Raw genomic sequence first — 21203 nt, 5'->3', positions numbered from 1 at the left:
TATCTGACAAACTGCTTGGAATTTGTTGAAATCAACTCCACACACCAACTAAACCCCACTAACTCTAAGATCAAGCCTCATGTCAAAACTTCTGAATTTCGGGTTATGATTAACAGCATGCCAGTGCTAATGTAAAACAATGCAAACTAATGGCACAATAATCAACAACACACAAGTGGATTGTACAGTGCAATAAACACAAAGGTGGTGGCGGGCGCGGAAGCGCGTGCAGCCGTGCACATTAACAACCCGGAAGTACTCCTCTCAACACACACGTGGTCAATTTGGCCACAAAACGTGGCAGCAACTAAGCACTTTACACTCAATCGGACTTACAACACATCCCACAGATGCTAAACGAACACATCACCTCACGGCATGAATGTGCAACACGCATATGATGTAAACAAAACTTGCCAACTTGGAGCGATGACTGCCCGTCGTTGCAACGGCAAAGCTACGAAACGGTCGTGCATGTAGGGCAGGCATGTCCAAAGTACGGCCCGGGGGCCAAATGTGGCCCGTGGTCAAATTTCTTCCGGCCCCCACCCTCTGTCATAAAATCAGTAACATCTGGCCCACACACAGACTTAATAAATTGGTCAGCAGTACTGCAACCAGCATATGAAGTAGCTTACACACGAAATGCTGCTCCTCGTTTACCCACTAAAAGGCAGCAGCACTTTAACCCTTTAATGCCAAATGTATCACATTTGATACACCTAAAATTTCATGATTTTCAGACTAATTTAGAATTTTGACATTTCTTTTTGAAAAAAAAAATATATATATGGATGCAAGTCAACACATGCATCTGCAGGTTCCATGAGAAAAAAAAAACATGATTTAGCATGGGTTATAGACATTAGAGCGCTTATTAAACATATTCATTTTGACTTTTCTTTCCATAAATTTCAAAAAAAGGTTTCATTAGGACCTATTTTTCAAATTTTGGGCTTCTCTGATAATTGCTTCATGTTGCAGGTATTTAAGGGCTAAGCAACATTACTCCGTGTGACCCTCTACTTCCAAATTTTCTAAAATGGTGACAAAAAAAAAAAGCCGACGCTTCAAGGATGGATGGAAATTGGACTATTTCTTCAGTAAAATACGCATCAACTGTGCCTTGCCTTATTTGCAAAGAGACAGTCGTTGTTTTTAAAGATTTCAATGAGGCGATATTGCCAAACAAGACACACTCACATGTATGACAAGATTACAGGGAAGATACGCAGCGAGAAATTGAAGCAACTTGAAGCTAGTTTAATTTTACAGCAGTAGTATTTCGCAAGAGCCCGAGAGTCGAAAGAGAATGCCGCAACGGCTAGTTGCGAGATTATTGAAATTATTCATTAAAAAAATAATAAAGCAAATGTGACACACTGAATGGCTTGCTAATTTTTCCTTAAATATATTGTTCTACGTAAAGGACGTCAGCCAAGGTCGGCCCCCCACATTTTTACCACGCCAAATCTGGCCCCCTTTGCAAAAAGTTTGGACACCCCTTATGTAGGGGGTCCAACCTTTTGCTGATACTCTCCAGAATGAAGGAAAAATTCTCACCTTCATTCATGGATATCCACAGATCAACATTCACTCGTAACGTCTCAACATTCGGCGCAAATGCCCACCCGCCTCAGTCCCACAACACGTGACGCGAGACCAAAACAGGAAATCGCTATGAGGTTGTCATGGAAACACGTACCGGAAACCTTTTATTTTAGCATTTTCTATTCAAAATGCTCTTCGTACATGACTACAATATTCTTCATTCTACATACGTTATGAGGCAATGAAAAAATAGTAACGCAGAGACACTAAGAAAACTAACTTTAATCAGATTACTGGTGTAGAAAAATGAACGCGTTAGATTACCCGTTACTGAAAAAAGTAATCAGAGTACAGTAACGTGTTACTGACAACACTGCATAGAGCACAATATTCTATGGCGCTTGACAGAAGGGCGTGTCTTGTAACATTTTGGTCGTGGATTAGTTTAGTGGTTGTTTAAAATAAACTGTGAACTACTGCTGCCATAAGAAACAGTGCCTCATCACCAATTTGCAATTCTACAAGTTTTTTTTGCGTTACATAACATGTTAGCTAAAACTACTACTTAGGCTGGTGTTTACTTGTACTGTGGGTATGAGTGGTGTATTTTGTCATCACACCATGAAAAGATGCAAAAATTAAAAACAAGGACAAGTAATCAGATGCAGAAGGTGTGACCAACTCTGTGTCAGTGGTGGACTGTTCACCCGCATACGGCATAATAGTGGTCACTAGCACACCACGATCGTCAAGTTAGGCAAGATTCAAATTTTGCTAGGAGTTTTACAATTGCACATACCTTATTATACACAATTACAGATGATGAGTCTCATGTGGCTAATGTGCAAATTTTGACAAAAATCACCAAAATACTGTGCAGATTTTTACTCATTCCCACTTCAAAATCTGAAAATAACTAGGCTGGTACTTTCCAGCAGGGCCAAGAAGTAGTATGCAAATTTGTGTTTTCCTCCCGCTGGATACAGAGCTGACGCAGCAGCAGGTCCCCACTTTCACATTTCTTAATTTTCTTATCGTGAGATTTATTGAGAGTTATTTTCCGAGTTTGAAGTGGGTATAAGTAGAGATATACACATGTATAATGTACATAGACATGTATAATGTACATTTTGATTACGATCGTTTGGTTACAGCAAGTGTTGTTTTCGTCAATGATCACGATAATGAAATATTTCGTCAACGAATACTTTTTTTCATGATGATGAGACGATAACGAGCTAAAAACATGTTTTGGGAGACTAAAACATACAGACCTAATGCCAGTTTCTGTCTGACGAGACGAGAACGACACGAAAATGTGCAATAGTTTCCGTCACATGCTCACAATGTGTGATATTCTATGTGTAGTTAAACTGCATCGTAGCAGTGCGCCCCCCGCCCTCATTCACCAGAGCAGTGTCCTCTAATCTTGAGGCTTTCACACACGGTAGGATTTGTTTTCTCATCTTGGTCAGAAAGAAAAAGCAATGTTGCTTTAGCCTTAGAAGGTCTGTGCTGAGTCATCATTACCCAATAAATATAACTCGTAGCGTTAGCGTTCGCGTTAGGCTACTGCTAACGGGGAGCATCCTCAAACTTTTTTTTTTTTTTTTTTTTTTTTTTACATACAGTTCGTGGCATCCAGGTGGGCATAATTTATTGTAAATAATGTACTGTTTTCATGCGGAGTGTGTATTATCACCAAGTTGCCGTTGTCCTGGTAGACACTACAATACGTGCTCGTCTATCACTGTTCATATGAAACAGTTGGAAACCTTTATTTTTTTGTTTTTGGAGGGTATTTTTTAATTTTATTTTACAGACGAAAACATTTTTAGTTAAACGTCGACTAAAACTAGACGAAATTAGTCTTGAGTTTTCGTCAAATACTAGATAAAAGGCAAACACATTTTGAGATTACTGAAGTATGACTAAGACTAATACGTATTATCGTCCAAAAGACTAACACGAAAATTAAAAGGGCTCCCAAAAACAACACTGGTTACAACCAACATAAGTTACACAAGTTTCTATGTAACAATTAGCTCCAACTGACGGCTGTCATGCCATTGGCCCACAAAAGCAATGTCAGTTTTACTGATGAAAAATAGCTGTATTGAGGCTAAGCCATTAATTTACGGATTATAATGATGTCATGAATGCCAATTTTATTTTCCTTTTAACATTTATTTGTTTTTGAGTAAAAATAAAATGACTGAACGAGTGAAAATAAAATTGACCGATGCTTTTTTTTTTTTTTGACTAGTGTGACTTTCTCCAGACCTACCTAACCTACCAACCTAGAATCCGGAAAATACAGTAATTAGCCTGGCACAGCCTCCACATTACCAGCAGTTACAACACTAACGGGTGGGCATCCATTATTTGCAGATTTTTGGAATTTCATGATCCCAGTGAGGTTTAAAATATAGTGGAAACTTTTTTTGAGGGGGGGGGGGGGGGGGGGGTGAAAATGATTAGGCCCACCATAATATATACTATCTCACCACTCGAATTTTCCTGTAAGCATGACTTGAGAGTCTCAAATTCATTTACCGTAATGTTTGGACTATAAGCCGCTACTTTTTTACCTGATCTTGAATCCTGTGACTTATAGTCCAGTGCGGCTTTTTTGTTGATTTATTTGGGTTAGTAAGTAACACTTTATTTGTCAGCAGCATCATAAGACTGTCACAAGACCATCATAACTATGACATGACACTATCAGGGCCATTACTGAATGCTTATGACAGATGTCATTAGATGTCATCTAGAAAATTATGTCACTCCATTTATGTCCAGCATGGATTTTTAAAAATTTGCCGGATAACACGCAATGACAATTGTTATAAGCATTCATTAATGCTCATGACAGTGTCATATCACTTTTTTTTTTTTCTTTTTTTTTTTTTTAAACCTGTCCTGTTCAGCTGTTTGACACGGAGAATGGAAGTCTAAGTGTCCGGTTGGTCTGAACAGTTTTAATGTTTCACATTGAAGTATAACATACTCCCATTGTGATCATTTAACATACTTCATTTATTATGACAAAGCAGCGAACAGGAAGAGGTTATGGGGGAACAGAAGAAACAAAAGAAAGAAAAGAAACAGTGTCATATCACAATAATGATTGTCTAATGACAGTCTTATTGCGCTACTGTCAAATGCTGTGTTACCAAATATCATAACTAGCATTTAATGAAACAGCTGGAATAGTAACTGCAGAAATGATTAGCTGAGAGCATGAATTTTGATTGTTATTTACATCTGTAGCGCTGCAATGCATGCTAGGAGGCATAGTGGACAACAACAGTGTTGACAGCAGTTGGCAGCACCGGTTGACTGTCTCCCCCAAGGGAGCAGTGATGGCCAAATGACGCCTCTTGAAACAATGAAGCTTTGCAGCCAATTGGTTCAAATCGTCATGGTGGTTCATTTGGTATTATGACAGTCGAATGATGCTGATGTCAAATAGAGTTACTGGTTAATATATTTGGTGTAAATATCCCATAATACAGTGAGGATGGCTGCGGCTTATAGTCCAGTGCGACCTATCCGCAAACAAATGTTGTTTTCATGCCAAAATTTAGCGGGTAGCGGCTTATAGTCAGGCGCGCATTATAGTGCGAACATTACGATAAATAAGTGAACGTACCATTTTCTGTGTTCTGTCCAGCAGCAGTTTGTCATGAGTGACCACAAGTGGCCCATGGGAGCCAGCTAACAAAAGATAAATAACACACAGCGTGTCACGTGTATTTACACAATTTTTTAAATCTTGTGTTTTGTTTAGGGCTGTCAAACGATTAAAATTTTTAATCGAGTTAATTACAGCTTAAAAATTAATTAATCGTAATTAATCGCAATTAATCGCAATTCAAACCATCTAGAAAATATGCCATATTTTTCTGTAAATTATATATATAGTCTGTAAAATAAATTGTTGGAATGGAAAGATAAGACACAAGATGGATATATACATTCAACATACGGTACATAAGGACTGTAGTGGGCATATCACTCTACTGTCATTTAAATCTGTCTATGCTGCCCTCACTCCGAAGCGTCTACTTTTTCTAAAGCTAGACAGCTAGTGAACGACGCCTTAATAATCAGACTTCCTTTTTCATCTGATTTATTAGTAAAATAGCCTCAAACCATTGTCCTCTTTAGACCGTCGTAAAACTACCAAAAAAAAGTACACAAGCATTGCATTAGCAACAACGTTAGCTTAGCACGCTATACAGGTTCACTAAACATAAACAAAAAGCGTCTCATACAAAAAATATAACATTTCACTTACCAACATAATATGTACATTCTTTACATCAACCATACTTAACGGACAAATCTTGTCCAAGGATCATATAAGCACAACATTACAGCGTAGGCGTCAGCCCGAGACGTCGTGCAGCCATATTGAACTGGCAAGAAAACAATAAACCATATCGCAAAGCGACCATAAGAGTTCGCTGTTAGACAGCAGAAAAAGCCTTGCTGTAAAACTTACCAAAAGGCGGAATACTGTCTGAGCGGGACATGTTCGTTAATTGCGTCAAATATTTTAACGTGATTAATTTAAAAAATAATAATTACCGCGCGTTAACGCGATAATTTTGACAGCCCTAGTTTTTTTTTTTTTTTTTCTATAATCATGCCTGGACCTCTCCATTGAGAACGTGGGAGAAATCCACAAGCTCAAGCTCAAAGCCAGTGACTTTGCCAAAACCCACTCCCACGTAAAAAGCCCCCGCAGACGCGAATAAAGAAGCATACAGAAAATCGATATTCTGTATCTCAGCGCAAGCAGTGAGTGAGGCTGTGCGCGATGGACTGTGCAAAAGGGAAAAAAATCCACACAAAAAACGAACCATGAAAACTTACCAGCACAGCTTTATATGTGCCGTAGTCGTCCTTAATTATTTTTACTTATTTGTTCCAAGCTATATACATTTGCCATTTCTAAGTTTACATAATTATCAGAAAGTGCAAACCTTTCTCAACGGTCACACCTGCACGTTGAGTGCCAAAAGTCACCCACCTGTAACTTGGTCTTTGTTAAAGTACATACTGTACAATGCAGACAAGTGCACTCCTACCTTGATGCCGCGCGCTCAGCAACTATCCATGTCCGCAAGCCAAGGTTGAATGGGAAGTCTCAGGTCCCTCCAAGCACATGTTGAGCTACGCTAGCTTCACTTGCAGCCACGGGGGTCCAGGCGCAGCTCACCCACGCAGGATGGACGTGTGTAACGACTGCAGACTTGAGTCTCCTGACAGATGCACATTCACATTGCACAGAAAGAAGACAAGGAGTTGGAAGGGGAGGGGCCTTTCGGCAACATCATCATCAATGGATCTCGGTGCACGCTCCGAACGTCTCATTGTTTGAGGCAAGCTATTAAGACTTGATTTTCATACACTTGACATTTTGGTTTCCTCCACACAACATAAAAATCCATTTCAGTGCAACTCTAAGTGAAAAATAAAATGGGGCAGCCCCCCCCCCCCAAAAAAAACATGTTGATGACCCCAAAACTCGGTGTCAGCAGCAAAAAAAAAAAAAAAAAACAACTTACAAGAATATTTCTAATAAGTTAAAAATAAGTGTTTTTTGTTTCCCATCATTCTTGCAGGGAATTCTAAATCAGGCTGCTTAGGACAGCTATACTTTTCGCCAAGATCGTTATCCATTGAATATGGTACGCCCGCCGGTGTCGTGCCAATGTAGTTACCCCATTCAAAAATTGGATCCCCTGCGCGGAGCCATTTGGAGGTAGATTTGGATCTTTATTATTCGATCAAAAAAAAAAATTGTTTTCAATAAAAGTTACTTCAATAAAAAAATTGTTTGAATGCAAAAATAAATTCAAAAAATGCATTTGAAAGCTTTTTTTTTTTTTTTTTGATTGATTGAGGTAATGTTAATTATTCAATCAAAAATTAAGTTGCTTCAAACAAAAAAGATATTTTCAAAAGAAAAATCACTTCCATCAAAATAAGAGAAATTTCATAGAAAAAAAAAGTTTTTGAATGCCAAAAAAATATTTGACAAATATTTGCATTTGAACACTTGAACAATTTTTCATTCAAAAGTTTGATTTGAGCAATCATTTTTGTGTTTGGGCCCTATTATGGGTAGGACATTTGTGTCTAAATCATTCAATCCCCAAAAAAGTTGATTCAATCCCCCCCCCCAAAAAAAAAAAAAAAAATTCAAAGAAAAAAATCTTTTGAAAAATAAAATTGCCCTATTTTTTTTTTTTTTTTTAATGCAAAGCAAATAACCGTCTAAGGTGCTAATCACGATCTGTTCGAAAAATAATTTTTGACCCATTAAGAAAATGTCTTTTGTTCATTTCATTCATTCATTTTTATTGTTTTAGTGCTTTACAACTTTTATATATAGGAAAGTCCATTACATGCAATGACACTTTACGACCGGCCCCCTGGGCCCCTCTTAAACTCCGCTAGTGGTATTATTGTCCAATTGCGGTTTCAGGGATTGCATAATTTTTATTAGTATGCTTGTTGTCTTTTTACAGTTTACCACAGTTGTAAAATACAAATCTTAAATACAGTGCTGTATTGGATCACACAGAAAATATGATTTCCACTCAGTTTCCCTTTAAGGAAATTTTTCAAAGATCCAGCTTTAGTAGTCTTTGAGAAAACCCAAATGGTACTTGGCTAGCCTAATGCAGTAGGCTTGCATTCAATACTAGTTTCTGCAAACCTTGGCTGTCTTTCCCATCTCACTACAGCCGGCTGCCTCTGACAGGACAGGAGCACCCAGGGGACGATTAGCGGAGCAGAGGACGGACAGTTGGACTTGTTGCCAGTTACACTGACTTGACCAGACGCTATTTTGCCAAAAATAGGTTTTCAAGACATGGGGGCGTGGTAAAAGTACTTGGTTTTATTTGTTCGTCTCCAACGGATTAAATATGACATCCAAGAAGAATACGTATCAAGCAGCTTGTTCATGCAGTAAATGTAACAAAGTGTCAGATTCCATCATCAGTAGGTGGCTCGACCCAACAAAAAGCTCTGCAGCTGACTGATTCGGCTCTCATGATGCAGCATCCGGCTCTCATGATGCAGCATCAGGCCATTCTCTGCTCGCTCCTCATCCAGAAGCTGCTCCATGTACCAGGATGAGCCCAGCAGGATGTGGCCAGTAGCCTGCATGGAGAAGGCAGTCCATCGCAAAGCCTCCCTTAACACACAAACATTTTGATCAGTAGAGACAGTTAATAATACACAGAACTGTGCATTACAAATATGCATGGTGTATCGAAGGATACCATGCCATCTTTTGATAATAGTGAGCAAAAAAAAAAAACAAAAAAAAATGGCACCACAGTGGGATTTTTTTTTTAAGCAATCTCAGATGCCAGGTACAAGTGTGATATACAGTTAACATGCTTTCCAGAGTTGATCCACGAAAAAATACCTAAATGTAATCCTCTCTCTCCAAGTCTGTACCAGATTTGAACACCCAGCACATCTTGGTGATGACATAACACAAAATTAATCTTTGAAAAATCCAGTCCATCTCAACTCTGCCACCCACACACCTTTGACAATACATTCAGTATGGTTGGATATCCTCCCAGTACTAAGAGTAGTGCAAATTCTATTGTGAAGCAAGTTTGGCAGTAATTGCAATAAATGTCACACTAGCGTTATTGCTACTGGGGGTGTTTAGTAATACGGACATGCCTTCTAAACAAACATCAAATAAAGGCTATTCACTCACTTCAACATTTTTTTCGCCTCATAACAGCGCACTTCATAGGACAAGGAATAAACACCATAAAGTGTTGCCTTGACATTCAAGCAGCCAATAAAATCATTGGGGTTGTTCTTGTAGAGGTCAAACGTCAGCTTGGCCACATCTGTCCGGTGGTGCGGCCTATGATTGCTGAGCTCGTCTCTCCAGTGGCTGTTCTGGAGAAACACATTCAGGACAAAGGGCCATCAATTTTGCTTTTTGCATGAAAAGAACCCAGGTCAGATCAACAAAACATTTTGAAGCACCACACTGCAATGGATTAAACTGTAGCATCTTGTTTTATGGTGAATGGCACCTGTGGTTTATCCATGAAATCTCCATAGTATCACAATTAAGAATTTTTTGTTAAGTGAGACTGAACATCCCGTTTTTACTCTGTAGCTCTTTGAATTTTTTCATTTATTTTTTTATAATTCTACAGATTAAAATCCCTCCAGGGGAAGCCACCTTACATTCAGCTTCTGCTTTTGCCTTGCACATCATTTTATGTATGTTGGAATGAATGTGCACAGAAACGGCTGAGAACCTCTGGTAAACTTGGCAAAATCCTTCCAGATAATCTGCTGCGGTGCCACGTTTTTGGTCACCAAAATCAAGTGTTGGCACCAGCTGATCTGCAGTGCCCCCTAGTGTGGAATGCTTAACTATACCTGAGATGGAGTCCACTTCTGCCCTTTCTCCAGTACCATGAGGACGGTGTTTTCGGGCAGCGTTGTGAAGAACTCTTCAGTATCCACACCTGTGCCATCTTCATCCAGCACAAGGCTGCTGGCACACAGTACATTTAATGAGTCGCTCACCTATGAAAGACAAAGAGGAGCAATTCATTTAGAATTGTGGCTGGCCACCATTTGGACAAATGGCATCACTGACATAAGCGAAGTTTAAGGGGGTGCCTCTTTTTTTTGTGTGTGACTGAAGTGATTTTTCGTTTGAAAATAATTATTCTCTGTTTGAAGCAACTTATTTTTTGATTGTAAAATAAAGACAGAAATGTCCTAGCCAAAATGTGGCCCAAACGCAAAACAACATTACTTCAATCAAAAAAGTTGCTTCAATCAAAAAAAAATTATTTTTTTTTAAGAAAAATGGCTTTCAAATGGATTTTTTTGAGTTTCAGATTTATTTTTTGCATTCAAACATTTTTTGGATCGAATAATGAAGACACAAAACTACCTCCATATGGCTCCGCCCAGGGGATACAATTTTTGACTGGGGTAACGACATTGGCACGGCACCGACAGGCGTACCATATTCAATGGATGACGATCTTGGCGAGAAGTATAGCTGTCCTATAAGCAGCCTGATTTACAATTCCCCTCAAGAATGATGGGAAACAAAAACGCCCATTTTCAACTTATCATTATTATTATTATTATTACTTAATATTCTTGTAAGTTAATATTATTGCTGACACAGCGTTTTTGGGTCATCAACATGTTGTGCCCCCCTGGCCCAAAAGTTAAACTCCGCCTATGACCACTGATGCTATATTAAGTGGGTGAAAGGTCAGTCAATTTGTCATCTTTTTTCCCCATTACATCCCTTTCCATACCTTGCTGATAAGGTCTTCTAACGCATCTGCCATGATGCCCTTCTTCAAACTGCGGTCAGCATTAGTCACTCGGTAAGGCTTTGGTCGAGGTGGTCGTCTTGACAGAAGCTGCTGGGTTACTGAGGCACTGGCTGACATGCTGGCAGTCATACACCTGGTGAAGGATGACAGAGTATGGGTTAAACACATTTTAACAGATAAGAATGAATCCAAATGCCCTTTTGTTACATTTGATGTTAAGAAGTGTCATCTTACTTTGAGAAGGAAGACAGATTCAGGAGGTTGAGTGACTTTTTAGCATATTCCATCACTGGAGAGCGAGCCCCACAATCTGAGAGGGAAAAAAAAGCAGTTAAATAGAACAATGCTTCAGAGTTGGGCCACATTTGGGCAAAACAAACACGCAACAATTAAAATGTGTTAAAGAAAACGCTTACAAGTAAAAAAGTTAGCACGACTTTTCCGCAAATTACTTCTCCAAACCGATCCTATAAGTGGTCCTGGTTATCTTCAATGGTCAAATTAAACCTAACAGACCAACACCCTTCCTTCTCCGTGAATAAAGGCAGCAGCTGGATAGTGAACTTTGTACTTATATTAAGCAAACCGCGTGTCATCAATGTCATTGTGCAACGTTGCATGGCCGTTCCCCTCAACTCTCCTGGATGGAAACCAATTTCCAAGTGTATTAAGTTCATAAAAATTGCCTCTCTTGCATTGCATGGTTATATTCTGAAAAGTTTAGATATTTTCGTGCTTGATTATTAAGAAAATAAGATACTGGCTGATTTCCCTTATTGACAATTAAGTCTTTTGTTCCCAGACATGCTTGGAAAAGTGTTTAGGCTAGGGGGGAAATGATACGTGGTAAACATGTTTCATAAATTAAAAAATTAAAAAACTATCATTTGAGGTCAACGTCACACACAAAAATATTCCTTTTGCCTTTCAAAGAGATTCAATATTTCTACCTTTAATTAAAAAATAAATAAATAAATAAAATGGCGAAACGTTCTCTGAGACAATTAACCAGAAAAGTCCCCAAACCTCCGTAAACATAACGTTATACAACGCATGTTAAGCAATATATTTACCGTTAAGTTATCGAACTTACGTGTCAATTGAGTATTGCTTCGGTTGCCCACATACGCGGCTCTTGATTCCGCACACCTGCCTCACGTTTTGGACTGATTTGTCAGGTGACTTCCGGTCCTAAACAGAATTTAATGTTTCTTTATTTTATTATTATTTACTTTACTTTATTATTAAGTGTTGATAGAAGCCACTTTGTAAATAGCGAAGAAGTATTTGATCATTAAATGAAAAATAAAAAATAAGACGGAGGAGAGTTTGGGGGGAATGATAGCTTCCTGAAAAAAGTCTGCACGCCTATCTATCTATCTATCTATCTATCTATCTATCTATCTATCTATCTATCTATCTATCTATCTATCTATCTATCTATCTATCTATCTATCTATCTATCTATCTATCTATCTATCTATCTATCTATCTATCTATCTATCTATCTATCTATCTATCTATCTATCTATCTATCTATCTATCTATCTACAGTGGTATGAAAAAGTATCTAAACCTTTTGGAAATTCTCACATTTCTGCATAAAATCGCAATCAAATGTGAGCTGATCGCTGTCAAAATCACACAGATGAAAAAAACAGTGTCTCCTTTAACTAAAACCACCCAAACATTTACAGGTTTTCATATTTAAATGAGGATAGTATGCAAACAATGACAGAAGGGGGGGGGGGGTAAGTAGGTGAACCATCATATTTAATATTTTGTGGCCCCCCTTTGGCAGCAATTAGTCCAACCAGATGCTTCCTGTAGCAGCAGATCAGTCTGGCACATCGATCAGGACTAATCTACAAAACTGCTGTAGTTCAGTCAGATTCCTGGGATGTCTGGCATGGAATGCTGTCTTTAGGTCATGCCCCAACATCTGAATGGGGCTCAAGTCTGGACTTTGACGTGGCCACTCCAGAACGTGTATTTTGTTCTTCTAAAACCATTCTGAACTTGATTTTCTTCTGTGTTTTGGATCATTGTCTTGTTGCAGCATCTACCCTCTTTTTAGCTTCAAATGTCCGACAGTAATTGGGACACACCTGACTTAAACTGTTTGGTTAAAAATTTGTTTTTACTTTACTTTTTTAGTCTCCTTAGGGAGAGGGTTCACATACTTAACTGCCCCCCTTCTGTCATTGTTTGCATGCTATCCTCATTAAAATATGAAAACCTATAAATGTTTGGGTGGTTTTTGTTAAAGCAGACACTATTTTTTCATCTGTGTGATTTTGACCAAGATCAGATCACATTTGGTGTTGATTTTGTGCAGAAATGTGAGGAATTCCAAAAGGTTCAGATACTTTTTCATATCACTGTATCCCTGTGATGATGATGATGATGATGATGATGATGATGATGATGATGATGATGATGATGATGATGATGATGATGATGATGATGATGAGGATGGTGATCTATCAGTGGTGGATGAAGTAGTCACTTTTTTACTTACAGTGCCCTCCATAATTATTGGCACCCCTAAAAAAGATGTGTTTTATAGCTTCTGATAATTGTAATGGAAAAAAAGAGAAAAATCCAAACTTCAAGACAAGTGTATTCATTCAGTGGGGAAAAAATCCCACATAAAGAAAAAAATATTTGACATCAAATAAAATGTGTCACAATTATTAGCACCCCTGGTGTTAATACTTTGTAAAAACCCCTTTTGCCAACAAAACAAGGTCTGGGGACTGAGATGGCCATGGGAGGAGCTTGATTTTGTGTCTGGTGAACCATTTCTGTGTAGATTTGGCCATATGTTTAGGGTAATTGTCTTGCTGAAAGACCCAGTGACGACACATCTTCAGCTTTCGGGCAGAGGGCAAAAGATTTTGATTTAAAATGTCGTGGTATTTCAAAGCATTCATGATGCCATGCACCCTAACAAGGTTCCCAGGGCCTTTGGAAGCGAAACAGCCCCACAGCATCACTAACCCACCCCCATACTTCACAGTGGGTATGAGGTGCTTTTCAGCATGCGCATCTTTCGTGGCACGCCAGACCCACTTAGAGTGTTTGTTGTGTTTGTGTTTGTTGTGTGTATATATATATTATTTTAAACGTATTACATATATTATATACAGTCTATATAATATATATTGTACTATATATTATATATAATGTATAACCATGCAGGATGGAAAAAAGTAGTGAAATTGACTGACTAAAATTACTGCTGTAGAAGTGTAGGTATAAAATCTGTGCCATTGAGCAACTTTGTTGTGACTGCTACTGTGTACTGGTACATGAAGTGGTACGGCCTACCAATGAGTGTCCAGTGAGTGTAAATTTAAACTTTTAACAGGATGTGAACTGTGGAGACACTTTCCACAAGACATATTCAACAAATAATAACGTAATTTTAATTGTAAGTAAATATTGATCTTAATTACATCAAGAGGCCCTTGTGCATATGGCGTTTTCTGCTTGTTCATTTGTCTGCTGGCTTTATAAGGTTTAAATCCTAGTCTCAAGGTCTTGCCTGGCGCAGAAGGGAGTAAACTCCAATGTGAATTAGATCAACAGTTTATTTCACTCTGTTGAATCACATTTGCATTGCACATTTGCTCAGTGCAGGAGCCCATTTGAATCATGCCGCTGGATAGTCTTCCACAGCAAAGCAGATAAAGCACAAAGACTTAAAACATAAGCTTCCCAGAAGTGTCAAACACAACAACCATTGTGAACAAAGGCTTCAATGAAACCTCTGCGCTTTCATTTTTTTCTGAGGGCAATATCCTGCCTGTGTCTTTGTCGTGTTTTATCGGCCATCCCCAGTGCTGGGGTTAACACATTCATTTGAGCTCCCTGATGCTTGTCGATGCAGAGTAAAATGAATACGACATGAGCAAAAAATAAATATTCTTATCATATTTAATTCAGCAATCTTGTTTAAATTAATGACATGCAAAAACACAAGGAACAGATTTCTGAGATGAATGTAACCTATAGATGAATGAGACAGTGGTGCAGCATTTTTCTGTTCTACAAGTGACGTCAAAGTGCATTTATTTACTATGGATACAAGTAGAAAAAAGCTCTATTTGTATCTGAGCTACCATTGTCAGTGATGATATTAATATCCAAAGCCCCCTTTCTCTAACCCTTGCCGGCATGCTATTTCCGCTTGCCAATCCGCGCCATAAGTTCTGCATTGGCTGCTGCCTTGGTCTTCATGTCCTGGTTCTTGGCCAGGTCTATGAGGACACTGAGAATGCTGGTAGGGACGTCAAGGGACAAAGCAAAGCGGGACCCTGGCTGGGCTCTCTTGGGCACCTGGACCACCAGACGAGGGGCTCGCACCGGACGGGGAAGCATGTACTCAGATTGTAGTAACGAGTTCAACACACTGCCTCGGTTCACTGTGTCGATGGCCATCGTGCCCTTGCTTGTGTCTTTGTTGACTTCAGCAAAAGCAGGGCTGCTCCTTTGACCGTGGACCCCGCAAGGCAGCAGCAGAGCCAGGCACAAGCACAACCGAACCGTCCTCATGCTTGGAGGTCTGTTGGCAAGGCACACAAGATTTTGCCAATTGTTTAAAAACACTTGCAAGCTGCCAACAAAAGAATTCATTCAAGGATGAAGTCGTCTGACAAATTACAAAAACACTTAACTTGACATTCTGAATTAGGAATCACAGTTGTATCTAATAATACAACAGAATATAATCAACTACCAAGTCCTAAGGAGTCACTCATGAAACGTACTTACTCAGTATCACTACAGTGGATTGTTGGTGACTTGGGGGAAAAGGCACTTCAACTCTCAGCCCTGGAAATAATCAGAATATCTGAATAATTGACTCAAAATGTCTTCTGTATCTTCCTTAGCAACGATAAGTGCGACCAGCGTGTCTTGCAGTGGGACGTTCAAGTGGCTGAGAGTCCTGCAAGACCCCGTCTTCACTACTGTCCGTCTTCGCCGTTCCCTCTGTCCCCCTCCCTTTTTAATCTCATTTCCTCCACATTCATTGCTTTCTCCCATCTAAAAATAACACAATCATAATCATTTGCCTATAATGCCATGAAATGTCAACACAGTAAAAAGTGAAGCTATCCAAATATACTAATAAATCTTTGATGCCAAAAAAAATGTGTTAAAGTCATATTATCCCAGACACACTTATGGATTCATTTGATTCATCATCCAGAAAACCAACACATTAAATGCTATTACAGTGATAAAACTTACCAAATTATCATACATCAACATAATATCCGAAATTCATAGTGTTCATACGTATTTTCATATATGTCAAGTAGTACAAAGTCAACTAAATGACTTTTGTTAAACCAGCGATAGTGTCAATTGACATGTGTACTTAAACCATTAACAGATTGAAAAAAAGGAGAAAAGAAGCTTTGCTTGATTCAGCGATACTGCATTTTGGTTACTCACCTGATTTCAGTGCAGGCTCAGTTCCCCATATAGTGATAAAAATGAATGTAATAAATGGTGGGCTATCTGCCCTGTGACTGCCAACCAGTCCACAGTGTAGACTACTGTAATTTTCAGACTATAAGCCGCTATTTTTTCCCCTCATTTTGAATCCTGCAGCTCATAGTCAAGTGCGGCTTATTTATTAATTTATTTGTCAGCGGCGTCATAAGACTGCCATAAGACCGTCGTATGAAATGACACTATCCTGGGCATTGATGAATGCCCATGACATGTCATTAAGTGTCATCCGGCAAATTATGTCGCCGACTCCGTTTATGTCCAGCTAGGATCTTTTACATCCATTCAAAAGTGAAATAGTTTGCCAGATGACACAAACTGATATCTGTTGTAAGCATTCAACAAGGCTCATAACAGTGTCATGTCACAATTATGGTCTTATGACAGTCTTATGGCGCCACTGTCAAATACAGTGTTACCAAATACCATAACTAGCAATTAATCAAACTGGAACAGTAACTGAAGAAATAATTAGCACAGAACATGAATTTTGATTTTTATTTACATCTGTAATGATGTGATGCATGCTAAGAGGCATGTTGGACAACAACAGTGTTGACAGCAGGTGACAGCAGAGGTTGACTGTCTCCCCCAAGGGAACACTGATGGCCAAATGAAGCTTCTTGACGCAATTAAGCTTTGCAGCCAATTGGTTCAAAGCTTTACGGTGGTTCATTTTTTCTTATGACAGTATTATGATGCCGCTGTCAAAGTGTTCCTGGTAAATATCTTTTGGTGTAAAATATCACCACATACAGTGAGGACAGCTGCGGCCTCTCTATGAACAAATACCATTTTTGTGTCAAATTTGGTGGGTGCCGGCTTATAGTCAGGCGCGCCTTATAGTCCGAAAATTACGGTACATAGTTTGCATATCAACTGAGTTGCTCCAGCTCCTTCAGCTCCTGAACAATATTTGTTGGAATAAATTGATGTACTCGGTAGTACTAGAAATATATTTTATACCTATAACTTTGATTTGCAGGTCATTTGATACGTCGAAGATACAATGAACAAACTACACTGAAATTACCAACCAAAAACAAAACCGAAAAAAAAAAAAACTAACACAAAATGCACAAGGTTGCTCACAACAAACTCATAGTGGTTATGAAATAAAAGGTAAACATGAATTATTTTAAAATACGGAAAGTGTGTGCCTCTTTGTTTTGGTTTTGCACTTAAACTCAATGTTTAAACATCTCTTTTCACCTGCCACGCTCCAGTAACATCTCCAGAACGGGAGCGATTACGTCAATGGCTCTAAAAGAAGCAGTTCTACATGACGGAGCAATCCCAAATACTGTGAGAATTTTACAGGCTTCATTAGGTTGATGGAAACAGCTGCTGAACCATGCGGTTGCGACGTAAAAGAGGCATGTGCATTTTTTTGTTGTTGTTGACTTGAGTGATGCAAATGTAGCAACTCATCTGTGAGGTGACTTTTATGGGCTACTCTGAACTTCTATTAACACATTTCCGTGTGTCCTATCGTGTTGCAACATCCAACTGACCGATGACATAGATCCTGCGTTTAAGGATGAGACAAAAACGGATAAGTGACAAGAACAAAAAGCCCCCTGGAAAATAATGAGGAAGATGTCAGGCCAAGAAGTACCTCGTTTCCTGAAGCACCTCCAGTGCATCCCATCACTGGACCAATCCTCATCTTACTAATGACTTAAAAGTTAAACATGATTATGGTGACTGGGCCCTTAGGGCGCCTGGAGCAAGACGAGTCATCACGTATGGCCACAGATAAACGAACAAGGGTTGCACAGATGTCACCCCTCTTCTTAATAAAGGCTGATGAGTTGTACCAGTCAGCCGCATTGCTGTCACAGATCCACAATGACTCCATATCAATATGAGGTCATGATTCAAAGCAGATCCTGCTTATTATCAATGCCGTTTATGCACAAACTGTAAATCTTACTGTAGAGGTTCTACATCAGTGCTTACTAGTAGCCATGCATCATAGATCTGATTAAAGCGGTGTACATTTGAATTCATCTTGTGGTACTACAACCGCTCATATAGAACACCAGGGTGCCTTGGACCATAAGTGTGTCATGAGAGACCTTCAGAGTTGCCGTGAAAAATTGGGGTTTAAATTTATTTGTCCAAAAACACTTTGTATAGGGCCGGATTTTCATTTTACTACACGACATCAGATTAATCATTGTGTGACGATCCACAATGTTTATATAGTATTTCAAAAAGGCATTTCATTTAGGCAACGTTCAGTACATCAGTCTTGCAGAGACTTGTGCTTTTGATTAACTCTATCAATTTAATGGCAGAAAGTTAGTCACCCATTTTCTATACCTCTTAGGGTGACCATATTTTGATTTCCAAAAAAGAGGACATTCGGCCTGGCCTCGAGATACTTGAATTTTACTCGACGTTCACTCAAAGACATAAGCGGATTTTAAGGGGGAGGCAGCCCCCCTGGTGGCCGAAAAGTGTCATTAGATGTATTGACTTTCCTATATATGTATAAAAGTTGTAAAGCAATAAAACTGCTTAAAAAAATATATATATATATATATAATGGGTCGAAATTATTCTTCGAGCACCTTAGTCATTTGCTTTGCATATAATTTAAATAGTATATATATATATATATTTAAATAGTATATATATATTAGAGAAAAAAATATTTTAAAAAATGTTTTCTTTGATTGAAAATATATTTTTTTGATTCAAGCAACTTTTGGGGGGGATTGAATGATTTAGACACAAATGTCCTAAACATAATATGGCCCAAACACAAAAAACAATTGCTCCAATCAAAGAAAACTTTTTCAATGAAAAATTAAGTCTTCAAATACAAATTGAAATTTTTCTTTTTTTTTTTGATTGAAGTGATTTTTTCTTTTTGAAAATCTATTTTTTTTGAAGCAACTAATTTTTTGATTGAATAAGAGAAAAATGTCCTAGCCAAAATCTGACCCAAGCACAAATCAACATTACTTCAATCAAAAAGTTGCTTCAATAAAAAAAAAAAAACGACTTCAAACCCCCCCAAAAATTAAAAAATAATTTAAAAATTCAAAGAAAAGAAAGCTTTCACATGCATTTTTTTAGTTTCATATTTATTTTTGCATTCAAACACATTTTTTGATTGAATAATAAAGACACAAATCTACATCCATATGGCTCCGCCCAGGAAGTTTTAACTGGGGTAACTACATTGGCACGACACCGGCAGGCGTACCAAATTCAATGGATGACAATCTTGGCGAAAAGCATTGCCTAAGCAGCCTGATTTAGAATCCCCCTCAAGAATGATGGGAAACAAAAAACGCTCATTGTCAACTTACTATTATAAATATTCTTGTAAGTTAATTTTTTTGCTGACCCTGCGTTTTTGGGTCATCAACACGTTGTGCCCTCCCTGCCCCAAAAGTCAAAACTCCACCTACGCTCAAAGATGCCTATATCACTTTAAAATATTTAAAGTGTGTATCCTCTGTTTGGATAGAATAATTCAGTTTTATTAAAACAAATATATAAATAGCCATATAGTATATAATAAAAGACACAAATTCTAATTTTCAGAGGTTACTCAACAGGCTTTATTATTACTAAAAAAAAAACAATCGAATAAAACGCAAAACAAAAAAAAGTTAAAATACTAGTATTGATAAAAAAAATAATGCAGACCCATGGAAATGTAGTCTAGTCAATACACACACACACACACACACACACACACACACACACACACACACACACACACACACACACACAGTAGGCAATGTGCCAACTAAACATTTTAATAAATCACTATCACGACGATTGTTGTTGACAAATTGTTATTCCCACTCAATTGTTTTCGATGTTGTAGACTGCACGCAAACAATAACCGAAATAAACTGACAAACTATTCAACCAGCACGTTTTTCAAACGTAGCAGTTCAAAATGACATTTCCCATAATGCCTTGCGCAGCTTAGCTCACTGATAGCTACCCAATTAGCGAGTACCGGGAGCAGAGGCAAAATCAAACTTTGCTACCAAAGTTTACAATCATCGGCAGCATAATGATGCGACACCAAACTGGATCTTACAGAGCACGCCAGTACAAAGCTCAGACAGAAGACGACAGTTGCCGGAAAAGTAACTCTAGCAACTCTAGATACAGATAGCATTTGAGCTCCTGTCGTGACAAAGGGATGTGAATGAGAATTGACAGTTGAATACATGATAGAGCCAGCCTGTGACTGCGCATGCATGCGCAAATTTGTATCCAAAGTAGAATAAAGGTATTTTCGTCTTACTCTTTTGGGTATATGAGCATATGATTATATACGTATTGATTTAATAAAAGTCTTAACTGGGCAGGCTCTCTGGGAACAAGTCACAGGCAGCACAGTACCGTAGTATTCTGTGCAAAGCGTCAGTCAATTTCAACACACGCTAATTTGTCCCGTGAAAAAAAAAAAAGAAAACCGGACATTTTCATGAATTTATAAAACCCCGCCGGACGCCCCAAACAAGATGTGAAAAGTGGACGCCTGGGTAAAAGAGGACATTTGGTCACCCTAATACCACTTGATTTCATTTGGGTTTAACGCTGGACTGGCCAGCAGCCAATTGCAGGGTAAACTCCAGAAGTGAGGAAGACCTACTAGTTTAACACCATGTAAATGGGAATGAAACTAAATAATCCCCTACCCTCCAAAAGTGTTTGTTTGGTGGACAAAGATACTACAGTGTTTACTACAATATAACATTTATTACCTTC

At 38.5% G+C, this 21203-nt stretch overlaps 3 protein-coding genes across 4 annotated transcripts in view; all 3 read right to left on the bottom strand.

Annotated features, from left to right (window-relative positions):
- LOC130922394 (G-protein coupled receptor 22-like) overlaps nt 1–6828 on the bottom strand; it is a 50875-nt gene extending 44047 nt beyond the window's left edge. The window contains exon 1 of the mRNA XM_057847141.1: nt 6651–6828. The gene's annotated coding sequence lies outside the window, so the exon portion shown is untranslated. The remainder of the gene's footprint in view (nt 1–6650) is intronic.
- A 1622-nt stretch (nt 6829–8450) lies between these two features.
- LOC130921959 (lipid transferase CIDEC-like) lies at nt 8451–12114 on the bottom strand. Of its 2 annotated transcripts, none has more exons than XM_057846360.1 (6): nt 12019–12114; nt 11160–11235; nt 10905–11058; nt 10000–10149; nt 9314–9504; nt 8451–8770 (listed from the first exon to the last, which is right to left on the bottom strand). In XM_057846360.1, the coding sequence occupies exons 2-6, from the start codon at nt 11210–11212 to the stop codon at nt 8572–8574; spliced, it is 747 nt and encodes a 248-aa protein (XP_057702343.1). In that variant the 5' UTR covers nt 11213–11235; nt 12019–12114; the 3' UTR covers nt 8451–8571. The 2 variants fall into 2 exon arrangements, with proteins under 2 accessions (XP_057702343.1, XP_057702342.1); XM_057846359.1 differs by lacking the exon at nt 12019–12114 and adding an exon at nt 11342–11508.
- A 2870-nt stretch (nt 12115–14984) lies between these two features.
- On the bottom strand, nt 14985–15888 carry LOC130921227 (urocortin-3-like). Its single transcript, XM_057844870.1, has 2 exons — nt 15705–15888; nt 14985–15495 (listed from the first exon to the last, which is right to left on the bottom strand). The coding sequence occupies exon 2, from the start codon at nt 15483–15485 to the stop codon at nt 15111–15113; it is 375 nt and encodes a 124-aa protein (XP_057700853.1). The 5' UTR covers nt 15486–15495; nt 15705–15888; the 3' UTR covers nt 14985–15110.
- Nucleotides 15889–21203: the final 5315 nt, after the last annotated feature.

The sequence above is a fragment of the Corythoichthys intestinalis genome, chromosome 9, assembly GCF_030265065.1.
Source record: "Corythoichthys intestinalis isolate RoL2023-P3 chromosome 9, ASM3026506v1, whole genome shotgun sequence".
Taxonomy (NCBI): Eukaryota; Metazoa; Chordata; class Actinopteri; order Syngnathiformes; family Syngnathidae; genus Corythoichthys; species Corythoichthys intestinalis.
Note: the sequence above shows the minus strand (reverse complement) of the source record. Positions and strands in the feature narration are given on the sequence as shown.